The sequence below is a fragment of the Bos javanicus genome, chromosome 5 (assembly GCF_032452875.1).
Source record: "Bos javanicus breed banteng chromosome 5, ARS-OSU_banteng_1.0, whole genome shotgun sequence".
NCBI lineage: Eukaryota > Metazoa > Chordata > Mammalia > Artiodactyla > Bovidae > Bos > Bos javanicus.
The window spans coordinates 89,546,356-89,573,699 of record NC_083872.1 but is presented as its reverse complement, the minus strand read 5'-3'; the positions used below and the strand labels follow the sequence as shown (position 1 = coordinate 89,573,699).

At 39.0% G+C, this 27,344-nt stretch overlaps 1 protein-coding gene across 3 annotated transcripts in view; it reads left to right on the top strand.

Annotated features, from left to right (window-relative positions):
- The window catches only part of SLCO1C1 (solute carrier organic anion transporter family member 1C1), an 87,148-nt gene that overhangs the window by 42,571 nt on the left and 17,233 nt on the right, over positions 1-27,344 (top strand). For all 3 annotated transcript variants that reach the window (XM_061417681.1, XM_061417682.1, XM_061417684.1), the window contains 6 exons: positions 1,375-1,473; positions 5,188-5,433; positions 6,598-6,762; positions 19,638-19,833; positions 23,557-23,722; positions 26,952-27,136. In XM_061417681.1, the coding sequence (XP_061273665.1) occupies positions 1,375-1,473; positions 5,188-5,433; positions 6,598-6,762; positions 19,638-19,833; positions 23,557-23,722; positions 26,952-27,136 (1,057 nt within the window). The remainder of the gene's footprint in view (positions 1-1,374; positions 1,474-5,187; positions 5,434-6,597; positions 6,763-19,637; positions 19,834-23,556; positions 23,723-26,951; positions 27,137-27,344) is intronic.

Genomic DNA, 27,344 nt, shown 5'->3' with positions numbered 1-27,344 from the left:
TGATGACAGCCAAGCATGCTGTATGTAGTTAAAAACAGGGCACCTGTTCTAATGGGATGCTGCAGCACAGATCAGGATGTAGAACAGAAGCTCCATCACATGTGCTAGGCCATTACTCTGGGGACCAGAAGAAAGATTGTAGCCAGGAGATGCATATAGGTGTCATCGTGTCCCTGTCCTGTCCAGGAGCTCAGAGGCTGCCCTTCTCCTTTTCCTCTTTTCTATTCTGTAAAAGATCTGGTATGAATTTCCCAGGTCGTTCAGTGTTAAGGAATTTGCTTGCCAATGCAGGAGCCACAGGTGGTGTGGGTTTGATCCCAGGTTCAGGAACATTCTCTGGAGGAGGAAAGGGCAACCCACTCCAGTATTTTTGCATGGGAAATCCTATGAACAGAGAAGCCTGGGTGGGCTACAGTCCACGGGGTCATAAAAGAGTTGGATATGACTTAGTGACTGAACAACAATAACAACAAAACTGAGGTCTAGAAAGTTTAAGTGCCAAAGATCACAAGACTTGAGGACTCAGCACTTAGCTCAGATGTGGTTCTTCTTCCACTGCGCAGTGTGACACTTTGGGGACCCGCTGCTCAGCTGGACTGTTTGATATGTCCTTCCTCCACCTACAGCCCATGGGGTCACAGAAAGTCAGACACTATTGAGCATACATGCCTACATGCAACTGCTATTTACTCCTCCAGTTAATCTCCCAGGGATACGTGCAATATGGTCTGTGATGAAATAAAAGGCAGATGGGTGATATTTTGCAAGGAAGAGCAGACTTTCTGGTTACTAGAAATTATGTCATTGAGGAGATCTGCTGTAGCTACCTGGAGCTGCCCAGGTGGATCAGGAGCATTGCAGAGTGCACCTCTCCCCTCTCTCAAGTCAAGCTCCTTTGCTTGAGCTGCATAGTTACTGTGTTCACAGGTGGTCCCCTGGAAGCTCTAAACACAAGCTCTTTCCCATTAAGATGGAAGAAATCAATTTTAATGTCGAAACAAGTCTTATGGTCAATTAAACAACTGACCATAAAAGGTTTTCAAAAGACTGTCAGAACAGTATAATTCTGATTTTTATCACTAGGGGGAATCCAGTCCTAGGGAGTAAAATTTGTTCCATTTGCCAAAATTAGCTGAGTCTTAGTGTTATTTTCTTACTAAAAGGTATTAATGCGTTAAAGATGCTTATTCTTCTTCCAACACTGAGAAGAAGTTATTTCCGGATTCAGTGAGGTTGAAAAGTTGACAAATTAAGCACACTTAAGGGAAGAGTTAATGAAATATTTTCAGTGACTAACTGGATCTCATGCATGTTTCCTGTTTAAAAATTTATTAATTTGCAAGAGCAAAGAAATGGTGCTTTTGTGTTTTGCAGGATGTGTGCAGACGGTTGCAATTATAGGACCAATCTTTGGCTTCCTGTTAGGCTCGTTATGTGCCAAACTGTATGTTGACATTGGCTTTGTAAATCTAGGTAAGGACGTTTATTTCTATTGATTCATTTATTTTAGTTACTGTAATTTTTAATGGGGATAGTGTCCAAAATATCAAATTGTCTTTTTACAAAATGATAGGATGGTAGTCTTTCATAAAATGAAAATAACCCTTGAAAACTTATTACTTATACAATTATCACACACATTAATAAATGGAACATGAAAAATAGGTGGTGATTATAACCAGATGACCCAGTTTGTTAATCAGTTGTATCATTTTCCACTTCTGGTTTCCCAGTTTAAAGGCATTCAAGCTTAGTTAAGACTAACAACTGTGGCTTCTTGTTGGTTTCAGGTGAATCAACATTTGCTACAGTCACATCAATTAATAACGTATTTCTGGACTTTCCATAAAGGCCAAGGATTGAAAGTCTCTGGCAACTAAAATTCCTTTCTTTAATGTACAAGTCTTTTTTAGTTGAAGGAACTTTATAGTGAGACTAACTTTCCTTCTGGAGGAATGCTTGTGGAGGGAATAAATGAGGACTTCATCTCTCCATAGCTGTTCATTTGTTTCTTTCAAGATGTAGGCCCTAGATATAGATAGAAATTATCTGTTTTTCTGAAGAATTCCTAGAAAGCAGTTAAAAACAAGAAAACAAACTTTATTTTTTAAAATTTTGGAATTGCCTTGTCACTAGTGTGTGTCACAAATGATTATTATGTGTTACAATAGAATGCAAAACACTTGCGCTAGCTGTTCTTTTTTAATCAAATAACCAGAATAGGCCTTCCAGAAATTTTGTTTATTCATTTATTACTCCTCAAATTTATTTCATGTCTACTCTAACTCAAATGATGTTCTACCAAAGTGAGCAAAATACTTGATTCCTTGACTTCATGACGTTTAAAATCTGGTCATGGCGACTGATACAGATAAGAGAGTGTTGGCATGATGAGAGGTACAGAGGAAAATTGTGAAAAGGAAGCAATGAACATGCAGTGATAAACTAAATCAAACATTTTACTGAGTATAATGTAGTGCTGATCAAGCTTAATTGTCAAAGGATTCTCATAGAGGGTAGTAGAGTATAACAGTATGTTTTGTACGTTCTTATATATATATTTTTAAAAAGTTTATTTGCTTAAAATAGACTTGTCAATGCTTACACTTCAGTCAAATACGAAACAGTATCAAAAATTTTATAATGAATAAATATTGATATGTTAATTATTAAAACATATACAAATCTTGTATCAGACCTAGAATATCTCTGAAATATTACTAATCATCATTTAATAAATAACATTCTGAGTGGCTCAGATTAGATTTGGACGAGAGCATATAGGGTCTTTTTTTTTTTTTCAGTAAAATCCTAGACATTCAATGTGTAAATCAGACAAAAATGCCACTCATGTGGAGAGGTAGCAGAAGGTTTTAAACCCTCCTAATCTTTCTCACATGTTGCTTTCCTCCTGTCATAGGTCCAGGGATCCCTCTGCAGAAGCCCAGAGCAGAGTGAGAACCCCTTCCAGACTCTGGATTCTATACATTTAATCTAAGGAATGAAAGAAATATTTGTGCTCTGAAGACATCTTCTTTCCTTTAATAAGCAAGATCATAATAATGTTCAGTTCAGTTCAGTCGCTCAGTCGTGTCTGACTCTTTGTGACCCCATGAACTGCAGCACGCCAGGCCTCCCTGTCCATCACCAATTCCTGGAGTTCACCCAAACCCACGTCCATTGAGTCAGTGATGCCATCCAACCATCTTATCCTCTGTCGTCCCCTTCTCCTCCTGCCCTCAATCTTTCCCAGCATCACGGTCTTTTCAAATGAGTCAGCTCTTCACATCAGGTGGCCAAAGTATTGGAGTTTCAACTTCAGCATCAATCCTTCCAATGAAAACTCAGGACTGATTTCCTTTAGGATGGACTGTTTGGATCTCATTGCAGTCCAAGGGACTCTCAAGAGTCTTCTCCAATACCGCAGTTCAAAAGTATCAATTCTTTGGCACTCACCTTTCTTTATAGTCCAACTCTCACATCCATACATGACTACTGGAAAAACCATAGCCTTGACTAGACGGACCTTTGTTGACAAAGTAATGATTCTGCTTTTCAATATGCTGTCTAGGTTGGTCATAACTTTCCTTCCAAGGAGTAAGCGTCTTTTAATTTCATGGCTGCAGTCACCATCTGCAGTGATTTTGGAGCCCAGAAAAATCAAGTCAGCCACTGTTTCCCCATCTATTTGCCATGAAGTGATGGGACTGGATGCCATGATCTTAGTTTTCTGAATGTTGAGCTTTAAGCCAACTTTTCCACTTTCCTCTTTCACCTTCATCAAGAGGCTCTTTAGTTCTTCTTCACGTTCTGCCAGAAGGGTGGTGTCATCTGCATATCTGAGGTTATTGAGATTTCTCCCGGCAATCTTGATTGCAACCTGTGCTTCTTCCAGTTCAGCATTTCTCATGATGCACTCTGCATAGAAGTTAAATAAGCAGGGTGACAATATACAGCCTTGACGTACTCCTTTTCCTATTTGGAACCAGTCTGTTGTTCCATGTCCAGTTCTAACTGATGCTTCCTGACTTGCATATAGGTTTCTCAAGAGGCAGGTCAGGTGGTCTGGTATTCCCCTCTCTTTCAGAATTTTGCACAGTTTATTGTGATCCACTCAGTCAAAGGCTTTGGCATAGTCAATAAAGCAGAAATAGATGTTTTTTCTGTAACTCTCTTGCTTTTTCGATGATCCAACCAATGTTGGCAATTTGATCTCTTGTTCCTTTGCCTTTTCTAAAACCAGCCTGAACATCTGGAAGTTCACAGTTCACATACTGTTGAAGCCTGGCTTGGAGAATTTTAAGCATTACTTCACTGGTGTGTGAGATGAGTGCAATTGTGAGGTAGTTTGAGCATTCTTTGGCATTGCCTTTCTTTGGGATTGGAATGAAAACTGACCTTTTTCAATCCTGTGGCCACTGCTGAGTTTTCCAAATTTGCTGGCATATTGAATGCAGAACTTTCACAGCAATATCTTTCAGGATTTGAAATAGCTCAACTGCAATTTCATCACCTCCACTAGCTCTGTTTGTAGTGATGCTTCCTAAGGCCCATTTGACTTCACATTCTGGCTCTAGGTGAGTGATCATACCATCGTGATTATCTTGGTCATGAAGATCTTTTTTGTACAGTTCTTCTTTGTATTCTTGCCACCTCTTCTTAATATCTTCTAATTCTGTTAGGTCCCTACCATTTCTGTCCTTTATTGAGCCCATCTTTGCATGAAATGTTCCCTTGGTATCTCTAATTTTCTTGACGAGATCTCTAGTCTTTCCCATTCTGTTGTTTTCCTCTATTTCTTTGCATTGATCTTGAGGAAGGCTTTCTTATCTCTCCTTGCCAATCTTTGGAACTCTGCATTCAGATGCTTATATCTTTCCTTTTCTCCTTTGCTTTTCGCTTCTCTTCTTTTCACAGCTATTTGTAAGGCCTCCTCAGACAGCCATTTTGCTTTTTGCATTTCTTTTTCTTGGGGATGGTCTTGATTCCTGTCTCCTGTATGATGTCACGAACCCCTGTCCATAGTTCATCAGGCACATGTTCAGATTATAAAAAAAGTTGTCAGGTATGAATTATTATGTATTTTTATGATTGATAGAGCTAATGCTAGGATTTTTTTTTTAAGAGGCTTATTTAATACACTAGCTTTGCTGTATATGTTCTCTAGCCACTCTGTCTCTTTTTCAGATCATATAACCATCACCCCAAAGGACCCACAGTGGGTGGGTGCCTGGTGGCTTGGCTATCTGATAGCAGGAAGCATCACTCTTTTGGCAGCTGTGCCTTTCTGGTGTTTACCAAGGACTCTACCAAGACCCAGGAGCAGAGAGGACTCCAGTTCTTCCTCTGAGAAATCTAAGTTTATTATGGATGATCACACGGACTACCAAACACCTCCTGGAGAAAAAGCAAAAATCATGGAAATGGCAAGAGGTAAGCCCAATTCTCTTTGGTTGTGAAGCACTTTCCATATTTCTGTTGAAATTTTAGACGTGATCTATAAACAATATTTCTCTACTTCATGTGTTCAGAAAAAAAAAATGAGAAACTGTACAGGAAGCAGGGCTTCTCATGTGGCACAGTGGTAAAGAATTTGTCTGCCAATGAAGGGGATGCAGGACACGTCAGAGTTCGATCCCTGGATCAGTAAGCTCCCCTAGAGGCAGAAATGGCAACTCACTCCAGTATTCTTGCCTGGGAAATTCCATGGACAGAGCCTGTTGGGCTACAGTCCATTAGGTTGCAAAGAGTTGGATGCAACTGAGCACAGGAAGCAGAAATGAAGATTATTAAAAGTCTTTGCTGCCATCCCCACCCTTACACCTCCTCTGTGTAGACCTTGCAAACAGCCCTCCTGGGAGGGTTGCTTCACGTTAGTCTGTGTGTTCAGAAAAGTGAACCTTCAGGGCTTGTGGCCATTTGACAGATTATATCCACCCACTGGAGAATGTGCACCAGTGCATGTGTCCCACCAGTGATCAAAGGAGTGAGTGTAGGGCCAAAGGTCAGACATGTTCTAGTGAATTCCTTTCCTGTGGAAACGGGTGACCATGAGAAAGATTGGTCCCCTTCAACTGGCCCAACAATATTGACATTTACAGAAAATCTTCAAATTTCTATTTGGCTTGCATAAAAGGAAGAAGAGAGGATGCCAAAGCTCATTCTGTCAATAATTAAATGGAGAAGAGTTTCATATTCTCTTCTCTGCTTCCATGACCCAAGTTCAAAGGAGAGAGACCAGAAAACTCAGGTTTCTGATGTCCAGCCTATGACTTTCAGCTTGATGGGGAGGGAGTTTTCTTATACCTCATGTCTCGTACCACATCAAAGGAATCTGTTCTCATCTGACTGATTCTAATTTATAATCTAGATTTTATGCCCGTGGAAGTGAGCACCTGGGTCTGGATCTGAACCTGGCCAGATCTCAACTCTGTCTTTTGTCACTGGCTTAACATTCAGTGTGTGGGTATACCACTCTCTAAACGCTCCTGGGAACCAGGACAACAGGACTCAACCGTTCAGCTCTGAGGCTATGGCTGCATCTTCTGCCAAGTGTGACACTGTCTTTAATTACTCCATGCTATTTTTGTCTTATAGATTTTCTGCCATCACTGAAGAGTCTTTTTGGAAATCCAGTGTACTTCTTATATTTGTGTGCAAGCACCGTTCAGTTCAATTCTTTATTTGGCATGGTAACTTACAAACCGAAGTACATTGAGCAACAGTATGGGCAGTCAGCCTCTAAGGCCAACTTTGTTATCGGTATGTTTCTCTGTACTTCCTGCTTTCCAATAGGTATTATGAACTCTGTGTCTTGTTGATCCTTAGTAGTTTTAAAAAGTTGTTCCGATATTTAGACTGAAAGCAATTTATGACATTTTAGAAAGTGAGTGAAAAAACCTAGCAGAGTAAGATATTTAGATAGTCTGTGGTACAACTTTTGTAGCAAAAATTATTTAGAACAGTGTGTGAGTGACCGTGCGCATACCATGTAGACTAAACATGCATTTTGTTAGGAGATTGTTAATACTGGCTATCTGTCTTTCAAGTGTAGCTGAAAACGGTGCCTCTTCTACCTGAAGAGTTTCTAGGATTACAAAAGGTGAGTATTCAAACAGGTTAGAAGGTATGCATTGCAAAACAAAGTTTGTATTTGCTCAGGATTGAAAGCCTTCTCTAACTCCTGACATTTGGGGTTGTTTAAGAGGCCTGTGTTTCTAGCACAGCAGAACAACCATGTAAGAGGAAGATATTCCAAGGCAAAGAAAAATATGAAAAGATGAATGAAGAAGAACCAGAATCTCCAAATACATAACCACGGTCCTGCAAGCAACTGTATACTTTAAAACCTGGACTGTGTGCTTAGTTGTTCAGTTGTGTCTGACTCTGAGACCCTATGGACTGTTGTCCACCAAGCACCTCTGTCCACGGGGATTCTCCAGGCAAGAATATTGGAATGGGTTGCCATGCCCTCCTCCAGGGGATCTTCCTAACCCAGGGATCAAACCCAGCTCTCCCACATTTCAGGTGGATTCTTTACCAGCTGAGCCAACAGGGATGCCCAAGAATACTGGAATGGGTAGCCTATCCCCTTTCCAGAAGATCTTCCTGACCCAGGAATCAAACTGGGGTCTTTGGCATTGCAGCTGGATTCTTTACCAGCTGAGCTACCAGGGAAGCCCCAAAGTCCATGAAGATGTCATTTAATGCTGCTGCTGCTAAGTCACTTCAGTTGTGTCCAACTCTGTGTGACCCCATTGGTGGCAGCCCACCAGGCTTCGCCGTCCCTGGGATTCTCTAGGCAAGAACACTGGAGTGGGTTGCCATTTCCTTCTCCAATGCATGAAACTGAAAAGTGAAAGTGAAGTTGCTCAGTCGTGTCCGACTCTTCGCAACCCCATGGACTGCAGCCTACCAGGCTCCTCCGTCCATGCAATTTTCCAGACAAGAGTACTGGAGTGGGGTGCCATCGCCTTCTCCACATTTAATGCTACTGTTTCATATTCTATCCCTTTGGACATGTTCTTTCATGATAGGAGATTCCAGTGGTTTCAAATCATTCCTTCATAAACATTTTAAATATTGCTCTATTCATCTATCTCTGAAACAAACCTGGGGAATGGGGAGTGAGGAAACAGCTAAGCATATAATATTTTAAGACATATAATTTTCCTGTAAAATCCTAAACAATGGACATTTAGCAGATGCAATTTTAATTGACTCTTTGGTCTGTTCTTCCCCTAAATTGTAACTGCTAAGGCTATATCATTGAGAGGCTTCCCAGATGGCACTAGTTGTAAAGAACCCATCTGCTGTTGCAGGAGACATAAGAGACACAGGTTCGATCCCTGGGTTGGGAAGATCCCCTCTAGAAGGAAAAGGCCATCCACTCCAGTATTCTTGCCTGGAGGATCCCATGGACAGCCTGGCAGGGTATAATCTACAGGGTTGCAAAGAGTCAAACATGACTAAGCAACTTAGCACATACCACTCAAGTTTTATGTTCAACATTAATTGGTTCAAACTAATTTTATTATTTAATGGTTGACCTGAAGAAATGTTTTTAGCATTTTTCAAACCCATATTCTACCCATGCCAATCAATGTATGGAATGAAAGTTTGAAACATTTAAAACTTTTATTTTAATATTTCTTTTGTTTATTGAGACATAACTTGCAAGCAGCAATTAAGTCTACAGATCTTAAATGTAAGCTCAGCTAGACAAATATTTACACAAAAATATGTGTGTAGTGATCATTATCCAGAACATGTAGCTCACTTTAGTATCCCAGTTGGTTCCATCAAACCTTCTTCTACCCAACATTCTTCTCCAAACTAATAACTATTCTGATGTCCACCATCATAGGTGAGTCTTGCCTGTTTCTGAACTTTATATAAATAGTATAATGAGCTATGTACTCCTTTGTGTCTAGGTTTTTTCCAATGGAAGTGAAGTCTACAAGATTCATTCATGTCATTGCATGCAGTGGTGGTTTGTTCTCACTGCTGTGCAATATCCCATTATATGAATATACCACAGTTTATTCATTTTCATGTTGGTGGATATTTGGGTTGTTTACTGCTTTGGCATTGCATGCTTGCTCAGTCATGTCCAACTCTTTGTGACCCCATGGACTGTAGCCCACCAGATTCCTCTGTCCATGGGATTTTCCAAACAAGAATACTGGAGTAAGTTGCCATGCCCTCCTCCAGGGGATCTTCCCAACCCAGGTACAAACCTGCATCTCCTGCATTGGCAGAAGGATTCTTTACCACTAAGCCACCTGGGAAGCCTGTTTACTGCTTTGGGCTATTCTAAATAACACTGCATGAACATTTCACATGCATTTTGGTAGACAGATTCAGTTCTTTGTCTTGGCTATATGTTGGAGTAGAATTGCTGGATCCTATGGCGTGTGTATGTTTTGATCTGGTAGATATTGCCAAAATATTTCATTAAAATGCTGTGCAAATGTTTACTCTCATTCGAAGTGTAAGAACACTCCAGTTGTTCCATATCCTTCTTTTGTCTGGTATTGTCAGTCTTTTTCATTGTAACCATTCTTATGGGGTCTGATTGTATCTTACTGTGGCTTAACCTGCTGACTAACAATACTGAGCGTGTTTTCCCAAGCTTATTGGTCATTTCAGCATTATATTTTGTTAACTCTGTTTGAGTGGCTTGCCCAATTTTATTGGATTTTTAGTCTTTTTCTTATTGATTTATAGGAGTTACTGTAGATTTTTCTTGATGCAAATTCTTTGTAAATTGCAAATACTTTCTCACAGACTTCAACCTTCCTTTTAACTCTTCTTAATTTTAATTAAGTCCAGTTTTAATCTTTTGCTTCTTCATTAGTGCTAGTTTGAGCCTGTTTTAGAAATATTTATCAAACCCCAAGGTTATGAAAAATAAAATTGCTCCTAGTAGATTGTTTTAACTTTCATGTTTATGTTATAATCCACTTGAAGTTATTTTTTGTATTATGTGAAGGAAGTCAGGGTTCACTTATCAAAATGAAGAGATTACCTTTTCCCCATGAATTGTAGTGAAGGAACACACCTTTAATACATGTTTATTTCTTATTATTCAATATGTGCATAATACATGACACATTTGATTTTGCTCTTACTACAATGATGAATAAGTTTTTTTTACCATTTTCAAATTAAAAAGTTTATGTCATAAAGGAAAATTAAGGGCATTTGGGGGAAGGTACTTAGAATAGAAATGAAACTATATGTAATCTCATTCCTTTATTAAGTAGGTAATAAATGAAATATGCTTTGCCTATTAAATTTTTTAAGGGTAATTAGCACAGATGAAGAATGTAAGATTCTGAGATATTTAATGGCCTGCCCAATTTCATGCTTATATAGCATACATACATAATGATATAGCCAGGAATGAAACCAGGTTTCTGAGTTGTATTTCCTCACTGGGCATAATTATTTTTGGAAAACTTACAGGAAGAATCTGATTAATAATTATCTTTTGATCTATGGCTAGTTGATTTCTTTTAATCTATGACCCTATGGTGTATACTGAAATGGACTCCGATCCAAACAAACTCATCATCAGATTTTTTTGAGCCAACTAGCAAAGATTCGGAGAAGGCAATGGCACCCCACTCCAATACTCTTGCCTGGAAAATCCTATGGATGGAGAAGCCTGATAGGCTGCAGTCCATGGGGTCGCCAAGAATCGGACATGATTGAGCGACTTCACTTTCACTTTTCACTTTCATGCTTTGGAGAAGGAAATGGCAACCCACTCCAGTGTTCTTGCCTGGAGAATCCCAGGGGCGGGGGAGCCTGGTGGGCTGCCGTCTCTGGGATCGCACAGAGTCGGACACCTGAAGCAACTTAGCAGCAGCAGCAGCAGCAAAGGTTGCCTAGAACTCTAATTCCTCACATTTCTGACATATCTATAGATAATTCAGATACTTTTGTGAGAGATAAATAAAAATGTTTAGTAATTCCACATCCTTATAACTAGGATGGGCTTTCCTGGTAGCTCAGACTGTACAGAATTCGCCTGCAATGCAAAAGACCTGGGTTCAATTCCTGGGTTGGGAAGATCCCCTGGAGAAGGGAATCATTACCCACTCCAGTATTATAGCCTGGAGAATTCCATGGAGAGAGGAGCCTGGTGGGCTACAGCCCATGGGGTCACAAACAGTTGGACACAATTGAGCAGCTTTCACAGGGCATACCTGGTAGCTCAGCTGGTAAAGAATCCACCTGCAATGCAATTCCTGGGTTGAGAAGATCCATTGGAGAAGAGATAGGCTACCCACTCCAGTATTGTTAGGCTTCCCTGGTGGCTCAGAAGGGAATGGCTACTAACTCCAGTATTCTTGCCTGGAGAATCCCATAGACAGAGGAACTTGGTGAGCTACAGTCCATGGGATCGCAAAGAGTCAGACACAACTGAGCAACTAACATAAGCATGAGATAACTAGGATGATTTCCTGAGTGGTGTGATTTTACATTAGTAAGTATAGGATACAGCAGAGTGAGGGAAGTGGGTAAATTATTTGACATCCCTAACACTTATTTTAATGAGAATAGTGAAAAGAAATGCATCACTGGGTTAAAATAAAGATGAGAAAAGACATGTAAAATGGATTGGAAATGCACATAACTCTCATTCAACATATGCTTTCTCCCTTTCTTCATTTCTTTCCCACCCCTGGCTCTTTTCTCCTTCAGTTTTTTCCTTTGGGTTGTGGGAGAATGACCCTTTCTATGAAAAAATATGAGCAAGGCCCAAAGAAGACACATTTCCATTCTACTCTCAGAGAAAACATTTGATATGACATGGATGAAAGAACAAACAGAAATTTCTCTAAAGTGTTCAAGGGCCGACTGATCCAGTGACAATTTATTTTACTATATGTGTTTTTATATGTTGGTCACATTCTTTCTAAAGTCTAGAAATAGTATTTCCTTATATTAATGACTTATTTTACAAATAAATGAAAGAAAGATAAAGATGTTTCAAATTCAGGGACTAGATAGTATATTGCAAAATGATTCTGCTTTTTTTTTAAATGGTATGAGCTTTAAAAAAATTTCCATTGCAACTTCTACTGAAAGAAATTTGACTAGCAGGTGAATCTTTCATTTAAGCCTTTTTTTTAATCACTGTGAAGTTACATGGACATGATCTCTTCTTCCTCTTCTTATAACTCAGACTGCAATTATTTAATTATTTTCTTAATTTCTTAAAATTTTTTATTAAATAAAATAGTAACTAGTAGACAAGATATAACAATACTGACTGTAATTGACAACAAATGATTATCATTCTCAGTTTTGGAGATGTTAAAAAAATAAGGAAAAATTAAAATAATCATTTGAGAAAAAATAATTATAATAGAAAGCTTTATTTTGTGGCTAAGCTAGAATAGCAAATTTGGAATAGTAATATTATGATGTGTTCTAGAAATAAGTAAAGTTACATTAAAAACTTATGAGGTGATGGAAAACTATCTTAATTTGTGAGGAGGAAAAACTGTTATTATGCCCAAGAAGGAAGCCTAAGTTTACTTGTCTGCACCCAACAGGTACATTTTTACTTACATTTTTTTCTCTTTATAAAATTCAAATCTTAACATTTTGTCTTCTAATATTAGAGTAATATTGTGAAGGTCCATGATGTAACCAGAACTTTTACTTCACTGGGGAAAAATCTCTAAAAATATCCTAAAGTACTAAAGAGCCTTGTGATGAGGGTGAAGGAGGAGAGTAAAAAACATAGCTTAATACTAAATATTAAAAAAAAAAAAAACTAAGAACATGGCATCCAGTCCCATCACTTCATAGCAAATAGAAAGGAAAAACATGGAAGCAGTGACAGATTTCCTCTTTTTGGACTCTAAAATCACTGCAGATGGTGACTTCAGCCATGAAATTAGAAGATGATCACTTCTTGGCAGGAAAGCTATGACAAACCTATACAGTGTGTTAAAATGCAAAGGCATCACTTTGCCAACAAAGGCCCGTACAGTCAAGGCTATGGTCTTTCCAGTAGTCATGTACAAATGTGAGAGCTGGACAATAAAGAAGGAAGACTGCCAAAGAATTAATGCTTTTGAACTGTGGTGCTGGAGAAGACTCTTGAGAGTCTCTTGGAGAGCAAGGAGATCTCTTTGGAAGGACTGATGCTGAACCTCTAATGCTTTAGCTACCTGATGCGAACAACTGACTCATTAGGAAAGCCCCTGATGCTGAAAAAGATTGAAGACAGAAGGAAAGAGGGTGACAGAGAACAAAATGATTGAATGGCATCACCAATTCACTGGACATGAACTTGGGCAAACTCTGGTGAGGGACAGAGAAGCCTGGCATGCTGCAGTCCATGGGTTGCAAAGAGTCGGACACGACTTGGTGACTGAACAACAACAAGCTCAGCCTGCCTGATATTTGGATAAATATAAATGTTGAATTCAAGAGAAAATATATAAAATAAATTGAAACAAATTACAGATGCCAGCAATAAATTATGGCTAATATTTCCATCTGAAATATTCAGATGGTAAACGTTTTAAGAGCAGCACAGCTTATGATGTGAGTGGAAAAAGTGTGCAATGAAGAAATCAGACTGAAATTTCTACCTCATTAAATGGCTCAAAAATACCTAAGATGAAAGAAAAGAAGCTTTGGGAGGTGAGAAGCGCATCTCATCTGCTTTTCAGGAACTTTGCCACCAAACTGGCCCTGCATGGATGACGCACAGATCCTAGGGAACTTGAAAAGGAGAACCAAACTGACAATATATTTGAAAAGTCCTACTAATCTTTTTTTGAATCATGTTATAATTTAGTCATCCTGAAATTGAGAAAGATATTCTGGAGAAATAGCTTTTATGCACATTTTAATAAAAATCCACCTATGTAAGAAACAAAGGATTCTATCATGAGCATAGTTCTTCCCTTGAGGGTTTGATTGAAGGGTGAGAGGCATGAACAAACAAGCTAACAGGCAATTGTGATAAGTACCAAGGCTGCCTCTAGGACCCCACACAAGAGCTTCAGACTGAGGGAGAAAGGGGGTTCTGATGACCACGTCATGTGCCCTGGTATCAGATGCATCCTCTGGAGGCATGATATGGCTGGTAGAGGATGTGATAGGTACTCTAATTAGGGGAAGGCCAGAGTACTTTGGTGGAGGAGGAAATGGCAACCTACTCCAGTATTCTTACCTGGGAAATCTCAGGAACAGAGGAGCCTGGTGGACTGCAATCAATAGTGTCACAAAGAGTCAGACACAACTGATCATGCATGCATGCAAAGTACTCTGGATGAACAAGCATAACCTTGGAGTCAGAATTATCTGGGAGATGATGCTATCTGAATTAAGAGCAAAAGGATAGGGAGGTGTTTAAAGAAGAACGCATGAGAACAGGGATGGAGATTGGGGAGGACACTGAGTCAGAGTTAGCAAATATTCTTGAGCAGAGAGACCTACAAGCAAGAGAACACATTAAATGCTCTGCAAGTTTCAAGAGAACACAAGCCTCTAAAAAAGAGGTCAGTCTAGAGAGGATATTCCTGATTAACAGTCTGTTCTGAGGGAGAAATATCCCTAGAATTCCCTTATTCCCAGGCTATTCTAAGCCAGATGGAGTGCTGGAAAGTCAGTGGAATTTATTTAGCACAACATGTTGCTCAGGCCAAAGAGTGTATTTTGTGCCATTGCTTCTGATGTCCCAGGCAGGATGGGCACTTTACAAAATAAATTTCTTTTTTATTAAAGTACAGTTGATTTTTAATATTGTGTTTCAGAGATTCTACAGCACGGAGATTCAGTTATACATTATATATATATATATATATTCTTCAGATTCTCTTTCCATATAGGTTATTATAAAATATTGAATATAGTTCCCTATGCTATACACTAGGTCCTTGATTATCTATTTTCTATATAGGAGTATGTATATGTTAATCCCAACCTCCTAATTTACACCCCCCCCCGCCACTTTCCTTTTCCCTTTGGTAACCATAAATTTGTTTCTATGTCTGTGAGCTTGTTTTGGAAATAAGTTCATTTGTATATATTTTTTACAATTCCACATACAAGTGATATTGAATGGGATTTATCTTTCTCTGTCTGGCTTACTTCATTTAGGGTGATAATCTCTAGGTCCATCCATGTTGCTGCAAATGGCGTTATTTTGTTCTTTTTTATGGTTGAGTAATAGTATCTCATTTCATTCATGAGTAATTTCATTTCATTCATGAGTAGTAGTATTTCATGCTGGGAGAAATATCAATAACCTCAGATATGCAGATGACACCACCCTTATGGCAGAAAGTGAAGAGGAACTAAAGAGCTTCTTGATGAAAGTAAAAGAGGAGAGTGAAAAAGTTGGCTTAAAGCTCAACATTCAGAAAACTAAGATCATGGCATCCAGTCCCATCACTTCATGGCAAATAGATGGGAAACAGTGGCTGACTTTATTTTTCTGGGCTCCAAAATCACCGCAGATGGTGACTGCAGCCATGAAATTAAAAGACGCTTACTCCTTGGAAGGAAAGTTATGACCAACCTAGACAGCACATTCAAAAGCAGAGACATTACTTTGCCAACAAAGGTCCATCTAGTCAAGGCTATGGTTTTTCAAGTAGTCATGTATGGATGTGCTGCTGCTGCTGCTGCTAAGTCATTTCAGTCATGTCCGACTCTGTGCGACCCCATAGACGGCAGCCCACCAGGCTCCCCGTTCCTGGGATTCTCCAGGCAAGAACACTGGAGTGGGTTGCCATTTCCTTCTCCAAAGCATGAAAGTGAAAAGTGAAAGTGAAGTCACTCAGTCAGATCCGACTCTTAGCGACCCCATGGACTGCGGCCTACCAGGCTCCTCCGTCCATGGGATTTTCCAGGCAAGAGTACTGGAGTGGGGTGCCATTGCCTTCTCCTGTATGGATGTGAGAGTTGGAATATAAGGAAAGCTGAGTGCAGAATAATTGATGCTTTTGAACTGTGGTGTTGGAGAAGACTCTTGAGAGTCCCTTAGACTGCGTGGAGATCCAACCAGTCCATCCTAAAGGACATCAGCCCTGAGTGTTCATTGGAAGGAGTGATGTTGAAGCTGAAACTCCAATACTTTGGCCACCTCATGCAAAGAGCTGACTCATTTGAAAAGACCCTGCTGCTGGGAAAGATTGAGGGCAGGAGGAGAAGGGAACAACAGAGGATGAAATGGTTGGATGGCATCACTAACACAATGGACATGGGTTTGGGTGGACTCCGGGAGTTGGTGATGGACAAGGAGGCCTGGCATGCTGCGGTTCATGGGGTCGCAAAGAGTCCGACACGACTGAGCAACTGAACTGAACTGAACTGAATAGTATTTCATGGTTTTTTTCTGTGTGTGTGTACATATGTATGTGTATATATATATATATATTTTATATCACATCTTTATATATTTATCTACTGATAGTTTGCTTCCATTTCTTGGCCGTTGTAAATGGTGCTGCAATGTATACTGGGGAGCAATGTATCTTTTAAAATTATGGTTTTCTCTGGATATATGCCCAGGAGTAGGGTTTCAGGATCATATTGTAGATCTATTTTTAGATTTTATTGCTAATGCTGCTAAGTCGCTTCAGTCGTGTCCAACTCTGTGCGACCCCAGAGATGGCAGCCCACCAGGCTCTGCCGTTCCTGGGATTCTCCAGGCAAGAACACTGGAGTGGGTTGCCATTTCCTTCTCCAATGCATGAAAGTGAAAAGTGAAAAGTGAAAGGGAAGTCGCTCAGTCGTGTCCGACTCTTAGCGACCCCATGGACTGCAGCCCGCCAGGCTCCTCCGTCCATGGGATTTTCCAGGCAAGAGTACTGGAGTGGGGTGCCATTGCCTAAAGGAACCCACATATTGTTCTCCATATGGCAGTTTACATTCTCACCAGCAGGGTAGGAGAGGTCCCTTTTCTCCACACCTCCCCCGACCCCCAGCCTTTGTTATTTGATGATGGTCATTCTGACCAGTGCGAGGTGGTACCTCATAAGAATTTTGATTTTCATTTCTCTAGTAGTTAGTGATGTGGAGCATATTTTCCTGTGCTTTTTGGTCATCTGTATGCCTTCTTTAGAGAAATGTCTATTTAGACCTTCTGCCCATTTTTTGCTTGGGTTGTGTAGAGTTTTTTGTTTTTTGTTTTTTTTAATATTGAGCTGTATGAGCTGTTTGTCATAAAAAGTAAAGTGAATGTAACTCAGTCGTGTCCGACTCTTTGTGATCCATGGAATTCTTCAGGCCAGAATACCGAGTGGGTAGCCTTTCCCTTCTCCAGGTGATCTTCCCAACCCAGGGATCAAACCTAGGTCTCCTACTTTGCAGGCAGAGTCTTTACCAGCTGAGCTACAAGTGAAGCCCATTTGTCATAAGAAAGAACAAAATTTTGCCATTTGCAGCAACATAGACGGACTTGGAGGACAACATGCTAAAAAAGTGAAGCCAGACAGAAAGACAAATATTGTATGATATCACGTATCTGTGGAATCTAAAAAATATAACAAACTAGTGAATAAGATAAAAAAGAAGCAGACTCACAGATACAGAGAACCAACCAGTGGTTACCAGTGGGGAGAGGGAAGGGGATAGGAGCAATATAGAGATAAGGGATTTTTAAAAAGGGGGAGTTATTATGGGATTATCTAAAATCACATTGTGTGAACCCTTCAAAAACTGTAAAGCACTATGGAATTTAAATATTCTTTAATTCAAATAAATAAACTTTCAAGTTAAAATCATCAACATCATCATCAGCCGGTGTCTCTTAGCTGAAGTTCAGCTCTTCAGGAGCCCAATGCACAATCTCTGCCATTTGCACAGCCACAAACCTCAGTTCAGCTGAAGAAGCAAAAATGAACATCTCTTCTTTTTTCGGTTTCACTAATTTCATGATCATGCCCCCTTCAAGGTGGGTTAATTTCTAATGTGATCAGTTTAATGCTAACTTAATGCATAGTTATTAAGATGAAACAAAATATCCTTTTTAAAATCATCTATCAATACATGAAGAAAACACTTTTTAAAATAATATAATAGCTAACCAAGTATCACTATATATTTGATGTTTTAGACTCTATGAAACTTAGTTAAGTGACTAGATATATAAATCAGAAAATAAAGAAAGAAAGGAAAGGAAGAAAGGAAGTTATTTTGCATCTATTATCACTGTATGTCAGTATTTTTAATTTTTTAACACAAATTTCAATGTGAGTCAGAAAAGGATACTTGTAATTATTGTTTACGTCAGCAGATGCTGGCCAAGGTTTATACAAACTTCAGCCCTTTTATTACATGAAAGAAATGTGTTATCTCAAAATCTCAAGTTACATCAGTAATTGATGAGTAGATAATATGAGAAATAGATTCTAATTCACAGAGAAGTTTAACATTGGGTACCTGATTACCTTTCCCTACAGTTATTTACCAATTCACAGTCCAACCAAAGAGCTTCTTTCTACATCTTTCCTAACACAGAGGTGTTCCACTTTCCCCAACCCCAACATTTTCATCTTTGTCTCATAGATGGAAATGTTCGTAATAACCTAATTGAATGATGTTTTGTGCAAGATATTAAGCTAACAACTTTTCATGCCATTTAATCACTTTAAGGGCACTATTATTAGTTCCATATTATATGTGAGGAGTCAGTTTTAGAGAAGCTCAGAGAATTACTTGCAGTTGCACAGCTATTTAAGTTGTGGAACTGAGATTCAAAGCCACAGAGCTGGGTCTTTGGGATCCAAACTCTTAATCACTTTGTTGAACTTTTTCCTAGTATTGCTTTTTAAGTCACACTTATTTGACTACTAGTGAGATTGAACATCTATTTATGAAGAATTCTATCTCCAAATCCCCTTGAAGGAGAGTCAGTTTAACACAGTTATTGAAAGCATTTAACTTGATAACAGCCTCCTGGATTCATATCTGGCTTTTCCACTTACTAACCACAGCCATAAACAAACTGCTCTCTGCAATAAAGATAGCATATGCCTATCTTCTAAGGTTGTGGTAAAGAGTAGATGTGATAGATAATGTATCAAATGCTTAACTAAGTGACTGGTACAATGTAAGCAAATTAAAAAAATATGAAAGGTACCTAATAATATGTTATTGTTCATGCTGTAAGAAAGCATATCAAACTAAAAGGCTTGGCAATAAGAGCAAATATTGTTGGGGTCAGAAAATAGAACCAGGACTGTTTTTGTGCTTGTCTGTTTATTCCTTACGGTCTATGTGCCTATTATTCTTTCATTCACAACCTTAAAAAGCATTATAATCATCTAATTGCCACCTGATTGCACCTGTTATTCCTGGGATTAAACCAAAAAGACCAGATTCATTGACTGATTTCATGTTTATTGATTTCAAACCCTATGCTAGACATTGTGATAGGCAGAACCCTGGGTCTGTCAGCTGTGTTATCATTAACATAAAAGCTACATGTTAGTGGCTGAATAGTTCTGTAAACTTAAATTGACCAAGTAGTCTAATAATACGTTAAAAACTATTATTACACAGTTTCATACAATCCCTTAGAAAGTTTGGGTGAATGTACTCAGATTTCTTTTAGAGGTTCACAAATGTGACACATTTTTCTTTATCCTCAGGGCTCATCAACATACCTGCAGTGGCCCTTGGAATATTCTCCGGGGGAATAGTTATGAAAAAATTCAGAATCAGTATTCGTGGTGCTGCAAAACTTTACTTGGGATCATCGGGCCTTGGGTACCTCCTATTCCTTTCTCTGTTTGCACTGGGCTGTGAAAACTCTGATGTGGCAGGATTAACTATCTCCTACCAAGGGTATGTTTACTTATTAAGTAATCAGAGATCAGCTTGGTTAATCAAATTAATTATTATGTTTCAAAATAAGATAATATAAATTATTAAGAATCATAGCTAAGGAATTATTTTATTGTGGAAGAATGGACAATGCTTATAACGTGGAAGCTGTTATTGTCACCAAAATCTGTCATTTCCTTTGAATCTGAAAGTGGAAGCAAATATTAAAAAATACCAAATCCACATCTTTCTTTAGGGAAGCAACCTGATAGTCGAAAATACAGACCTTGAATTTTGCTTCTCTATTCTTAGTGAAGTGATACTGTATGAGTTATTTAATCTAGCCTCAATGTTAGTATTTTAAAAACAGAAATAATAACTGCCTTTTAAGGTTTTGTAAGGCAAGATAATGGAGAAGGCGATGGCACCCCACTCCAGTACTCTTGCCTAGAAAATCCCATGGACAGAGGAGACTGGTAGGCTGCAGTCCATGGGGTCACAAAGAGTCAGACACGACTGAGCAACTTCACTTTCACTTTTCACTTTCATGCATTGGAGAAGGAAATGGCAACCCACTCCAGTGTTCTTGTCTGGAGAATCCCAGGGACGGGGGAGCCTCATGGGCTGCCATCTCTGGGGTCGCACAGAGTCAGACACAACTGAAGTGACAGCAGTAGCAGCAGCAAGGCGAGATAATACACATGAAAGGGATTAGCACTTACCCAGCACAAAATTGAAGTGTCATTCTTGGAAACAATTGTAGTTTTTTTTTCCTTTGAACACCTAGATACTTAGAAAACTGGAATGGTTTCTATGCTACACTTTATAGTCTTTGTCATTCAAGTCAAGGGAAATTGAAGGCGAAAATGGCTATCCCTCAACCCGGTGACGAACATGCAGCTCTTTGCAGTAGATCACGGGAGTATTTACTGATGCTTTTAGATTTATGCCATTCTGTGTGGGGGTAGCAATTAGATTTCTAAGTTTCCAGAGTCTAAAAGCTGGGTCTTGAAGAAACTACTTCATCCTTCCCCTTCAAGAGTCCTTGCTATCACTCTGTCTCTGCACCCGAGTTCCCAGAGACAGTTCTCTTCATCCTTCTACCTATCTATACATCATTTGTTTAAAACAAAAAAAGTATTGAGCTGCTACAGGTTGCCAAGCCAGCCTCCCTGATTTTATCTGCCTGGCTGCTAAAACTCTACCTGTTGGCTCACAGGTCAACCATCCTGATAATATATTCTGTTTCCTGATGATTCAGTTGCTTCTTGCTCACTGCTTGCTCTCCAGCCTCTTTCCACATTTATCTGTCTGGTGTTCATGTTCCAACACCTTCATTAACCTAGCTTCTCCTGTTGTTACATACATACTCAGTCATGTCTGACTCTTTGCAACCTCATGGACTACAGCCCACCTGGCTCCTCAGTCCTTGGGACTTTCCTGGCAAGAATACTGAAATGAGTTGCCATTTCCTCCTCCAGGGGATCTTCCCAACTCAGGGATTGAACCCACATGTCTTGCATTGCAAGCAGATTCTATACCACTGAGCCACAAGGGAAGCCCACATCAATTATACTTTTTGTCCTCTAAAGTGTTCAGGAAAATTAGTGAATGCAAAGTTCATATAACATTGCTTCTGGGAGTTGTCACAGCAAGAGTTATACTTAACAGAGTGTATTGTTGCCTTGGTAACATTGAACAATATAGATCAAGAATGTTAGTTATAAACAGGAATTGCAAGAAGATTCTGGAGAGAGTAGAAGTCCTGTGCCATGTTTTCCTATTCCTAAGATCCTCATGGTGGATGGACAGTGGTCAAGTACTTTATATTTTGGAATTTAACAAACACCTTACCTTTTTATCATCTCACTTCTATCTTAAGATGCCTTTATGAAGTTTTGTTACCCTCATTTAAAGAACTGAGATTAGAAAGTTTAACTTCCTTCCAGTACAATGTTTTTTTCTATTGCACTGTGCTATCTCTAAGCCAAAAGCAAATACAGAAGTAGACAACAGACAAATTTTGAGATTTACATTAAAAATATACTCAGATGATAATAAGATTCAATATTCTTAAACAAACAAAAAAACTTCATTGAGTACTAGGTCCCTGAAAGCAGTTCGCCTTGAAAGACTGTAAGTACCGTGTAATAATGCTATCGTTGTTTAAAACTCCTCTTCTGAAATTGCTTTCCATATTTTTAAGAATATTCTCAACAACAGCAAGGATTTAACCTCCAAAACTATCTTTGTTATTGGAAGCAACCAAAGAAAAGGCAACATCTCTGGAGAAATCTCTCCCCTCCCACCACAACTATTTTGAAAGAAAAATCTCATAAATATAAACTTTCTGGCATATTTTATAAAGCTATTAATTAAAATTTTAAATAATGACTCTACTGTCAACACATTCTTCAGGAAACATATATGCAATTAATTTCTGCTTCAAGATTGTCCTAAGTGATAAATTTAATGTTACCTTCAGCAATATAAAAGAATTGACTATATAAAATAAACATGCTCTCCAGGGTTTATCCAGAGTTTCTTTGTTCCACAATGTTGGTTTGATTCCAGACATTCATTCAGGATCAATACAGAGAAGCTTTAGATATGATAGTGCAAGAAATTTCTCTTCTGCAATGATGAGAATTAAGTCTGATGCCCAAGACAAGAACTTAGAATCCAGAGTCCTGGAAGGGTTTGTCACTGACAAACATTGTGAATTTGAGCAAGTTATCTGCCTACTTTGACCCTGAATTTCCTGATTTTCCCAATAAGAAGTTAACCTAGATCATCCCCACTGTTCTTTCGGCTCTAATCTTCTATTATCTTGGCTCTACAGTATCCATAGTGGCCTGATTCTAAGTTTTCAAAGATGCACATTTGTACTTTCAGATACAGCAAAACAGTCTCAGTTAAAATTTCATGCCTTAGAGAAGAGATAAGATAAAATATCCCTGGGTGACTTCTTAGGAGACCTAGTTAAATAGCCTCTCATTCTGCTAGAAGAAATCTCAAAAGTATTTTGTCTTTACATTTGGGGTGACCAAATCCATAGTAGTTCTACAAGATGGAATATTGTATGAGAGTTTGTTATTATATTGATACATAGTAAGAGTAATGTCATAAATTGCTCTTGAAGTTTATTCTGTTTTTCCATTTTGATAATTTTTTTCCAAATGCATCATAATATAGAAAAATATTGTAACATTCTAGAGTCAGTTGCTGCTGCTGCTGCTGCTGCTAAGTTGCTTCAGTTGTGTCCGACTCTGTGCGACCCCCATAGACGGCAGCCCACCAGGCTTCCCCGTCCCTGGGATTCTCCAGGCAAGAACACTGGAGTGGGTTGCCATTTCCTTCTCCAATGCATGAAAGTGAAAAGTGAAAGTGAAGTCGCTCAGTTGTGTCCGACTCTTAGCGACCCCATGGACTGCAGCCTACCAGGCTCCTCCGTCTGTGGGATTTTCCAGGCAAAAGTACTGGAGTGGGGTGCCATTGCCTCAGCCAAGACAAGAATATCATGTAAAGTGGTAAACCTCTAAAGGTAATGATCAAAAGAAAGCTGTCTAAGAGTGAATTCACATTTAATGATGAGAAGCTGGTATTTCTGATGACAGTTGTGTTCCCCCCAGGCAAAATTTGTTGGCATTGCCATTTACATACCCAAGAACACTGATTTTTGAAAATATTAGGGTACTGCCTACTAAAAGGTAACATTTTATATCGTTACATTTTTTTTTCCAGAACCAAACCTGTCTCTTATCATGAACGAGCTCTCTTTTCAGATTGCAACTCAAGATGCAAATGTTCAGAGACAAAATGGGAACCCATATGTGGTGAGAATGGAATCACGTATGCATCGGCTTGTCTTGCTGGTTGTCAAACCACCACCGGGAGTGGAAAGACTACTGTAAGAAACCTTCTCTAAAGTGTGTGCCCCTGGGCGTGCAACAGTGCTTAACTCTACAACCCTATGGGGGCTCAGGGACCAACCCAGGAGCAGACCACATTGATAGAATCCATGCTGTTTACTCTGCCTTTGTTCTTTTGTGAGGCGACAGGAAATAAAAGCATCACTAGTAGAATTACAGTTGTTGGAAGAATTGGGGTCAGAATGAGAATAATGAAACAGGCTGGACGAACTTTGTAATTATGTAATCTAGTTCTCTTATTTTACTAGTAAGGAATATTAGCCTCAAATGAGAAAGTCTCAGTCATAAGATCATTTAATAACATCTGCCTTGGGCTCCATCTCTCCTGATCCCATGACCAGTGGTCCTTGCAGGTTTTGGAGGACAGGACAAATAGAGGCCAGTATAAGGAAGGTTAGCCCAAAAAGTCTAGACCCAGGGGTCAGAAATCCAGAGGAGGCTGATGGTTCTGAGACAGCTCTGCCTGAGATATCAAGCCAATTTGTGTAATGATGAAAAGAGTAGATGGCTGGAATCAAGGATTCCTATAGAATGTAAGAGGAAGACAGGGTTGGAAATACAGGTAGAAAACCAGTTGTGAAGAGTATCATGTACTTCAATTAAGTGTACTATGTACTTCATTAACAGATTCATTCTTCTAATCACACCTTTACAGCCCTGTCCCTAACAGACTCTTCCTTATACTCATTGTGTATAAGCCACAGTGGTCAGATGGCTTTCTGCTTGTGACTGATGAAATCTACCCATATTTGATAGCCCCAGAGAGCTGAAAATTAAACCACACATATATTTACGTATTCTTATCCACTAGATTAAGAATGCTTGGGCAACCACTTCTATAGACAGTCTCATGCTTGTTGATTTTCCATTTACTGTTATTTTGACATTTTATTCAGAGAAGAATGGATTGGTCTCTAGCAACACTGATATTAAGACCACCCACCCATCTGAAATCTGAGCTTTAACATTCCCTTCCTTTTCTTCCTTCTTGTCTTTCCTCCACCCAACCCCCAACTTTGGCCACTATACTCTTTGGCCTAAACCACTTGAAGGATTTTCTTTTCTTTTACTTTGGATTTGCTTTTTTTTTAATTGAAGTATAATTGATTTACAATATTATGTTAATTACTGCAGTACAGCAAAGTGATTCAGTTATATATACATTCTTAAAATAGTTTTCCATATGATTTATCATAGGATATAAATATAGTTCTGTGTGCTATACAGTACGACCTTGTTGTTTATCCACTCTATATATAAAAACTTACATCTGCTAACCCCAGCCCCTACTCTATCCCTTCCCCAACACCCTCCTCCCTTGGCAACCGCCAATCTGTTCTCAATGTCCATGTTTCTGCTTCATAGATCGTTGAATTTTTGTCATATTTTAGAGTCCACATGTATGTGGTAACATATAGTACTTTTCTTTCTGTTTCTGATTTAACTTTATTTAGTGTGATAATCTCTAGATGCACTGAAAGTTCTTTCTTAACCGGAGCTTCCATTTATTGAAAATGTTGCATGCCAGGGACTAAGGGAAGTGCTTTAATAAAATATTTAGACATCATAATACTCAAGTGATTGGGTATTATTTTACTTATTTTGCTCATGTGAGAATTAAAGCATTAAGATATAAGGAATCTGCCTAAACTTATGTATCTGGTGAGAGGCAAAGTCAAGATTCAAAAGCTTTTTACCTGACACTCAAAACAAAATAAAAAATCCTATATTGCTATTCCTCTTTGAAAAGGAAACACCACTATTATTTCATTTTTTACCTAAAAATTCACAAAGTCTTTTGTAATAAAAAAAAAATGACAACTCATTACATGTACACATTCACACATGAAACTTACAGAAATAAACAATGAGAGATTATGAAAGTTGCCTCTTTATCCAAGATTTAGTTGGGTTTTACTTATCAAGGTTTTTCTTTCCTTCTCATAATCACTATATATTCTTTGATATCTTCAAACTGTGCCCATTTATTTAACAAATTTTTACTAAGCACTTAAATTGAGGGCCTATTTTTAAGCCTACATGTACAATGATAGGAGAAGGCAATGACAACCCTCTCCAGTACTCTTGCCTGGAAAATCCCATGGACGGAGGAGCCTGGTAGGCTGCAGTCCATGATGTTGCTAAGAGTCGGACACGACTGAGCGACTTCACTTTCACTTTTCAGTTTCGTGCATTGGAGAAGGAAATGGCAACCCACTCTAGTGTTCTTGCCTGGAGAATCCCAGGGACGGGGAAGCCTGGTGGGCTACCATCTATGGAGTCACACAGAGTCAGACAAGACTGAAGTGACTTAGCAGCAGCAGCAGCAGCAGTACAATGATAACAAAGCAAAGAGTTTCTGCCAGAAGTTATATTCTAGTGAGGATATGTAGTTTAGAATTAAATGGTTATATAATATCTTGATAAAAAGTAATAAATGCTGTGAGGAAAACAAGTTAGAATAACAGTGTGGAGAGATGGAGGTACTGTTTTGAATGGGTGGTTTTGAAAGCTCTCTCTAATGAACTATCTGAGCAGAGACCTGAAGTGTATGTGCCAACCATGTAACCCCCTAGAAAAATTACCCAACAGAGAAAGCAGGAAGACCATGAGGCCTGCCTGGACTCACAACGTTTGAGGGCTGGCAAGGGTCCCCTGAGAACTCATGAAGTAGAGGGAGAAGGGGAAGATCACGGAGCAATGAGATCAGAGTGGGATTGAGGAAGTGCATCGTGGATAGTGTGGAAGCCGCTCTAAGGACTTGGGATTTTATCCAAGTACAATGAGAAGCCATTGGAAAGTTGAGAATAGTGAAGCAATCTGACTGCCATTTTTAAAGTCTCAACTGGGTTATTGGAGAAAAGAGACCAGAGCCAGGTAAGAGTAGAAACAGGTCAAGCACAAAGAGACCATGGTGGCTTAGATTTAGATATGGTAGGGAGGAAGGTAAGGTAGCATTGGATTTGGTGAGATTTGCTTAGAGATGTTCAGTAGGATCAATAGTTTGTAGACCATCTGCTCTTTGGGTACTGAAATGTTTTCTCTCTCGATTTCACTTTGCTTGATACAGTCTAACACAGAAAAATAAAATTTTCCCCACTATTTGTGTTATAAATGTATACTATAAAATCATTTAAAATAAATTTTTGTCTTTAATGTTATATACTATTTACCTCAATAATTGGATTTTTCCCTACTGTGTTACAGATATTTAATAACTGTACCTGTGTGGGACTTGCAGCCTCAAAATCAGGAAATTCCACAGGCATGGTGGGCAGATGTCAAAAAGATAATGGATGTGCCAAAATGTTTCTGTATTTCCTCGTAATTGCAGTCATCACATCCTATACTTTGTCTGTAGGCGGGATACCTGGATACATATTGCTTCTGAGGTGAACCTTGAATCTCCTGCCCCAATTTTAATAGAAGACACCCCATGACCATCTACAGCAGTGACTTCCAACTCTGCTCTGTGGAGTCATTGTGATTCCTTACAGCACTCTCAGGAAACTTATTCCACTTTTATGCTTTTCTCCCTTTAGGTTTTTATTCAAAAATGTGGTTGGATAGTGATTTTTTCTATTGTAATATAATTTATGC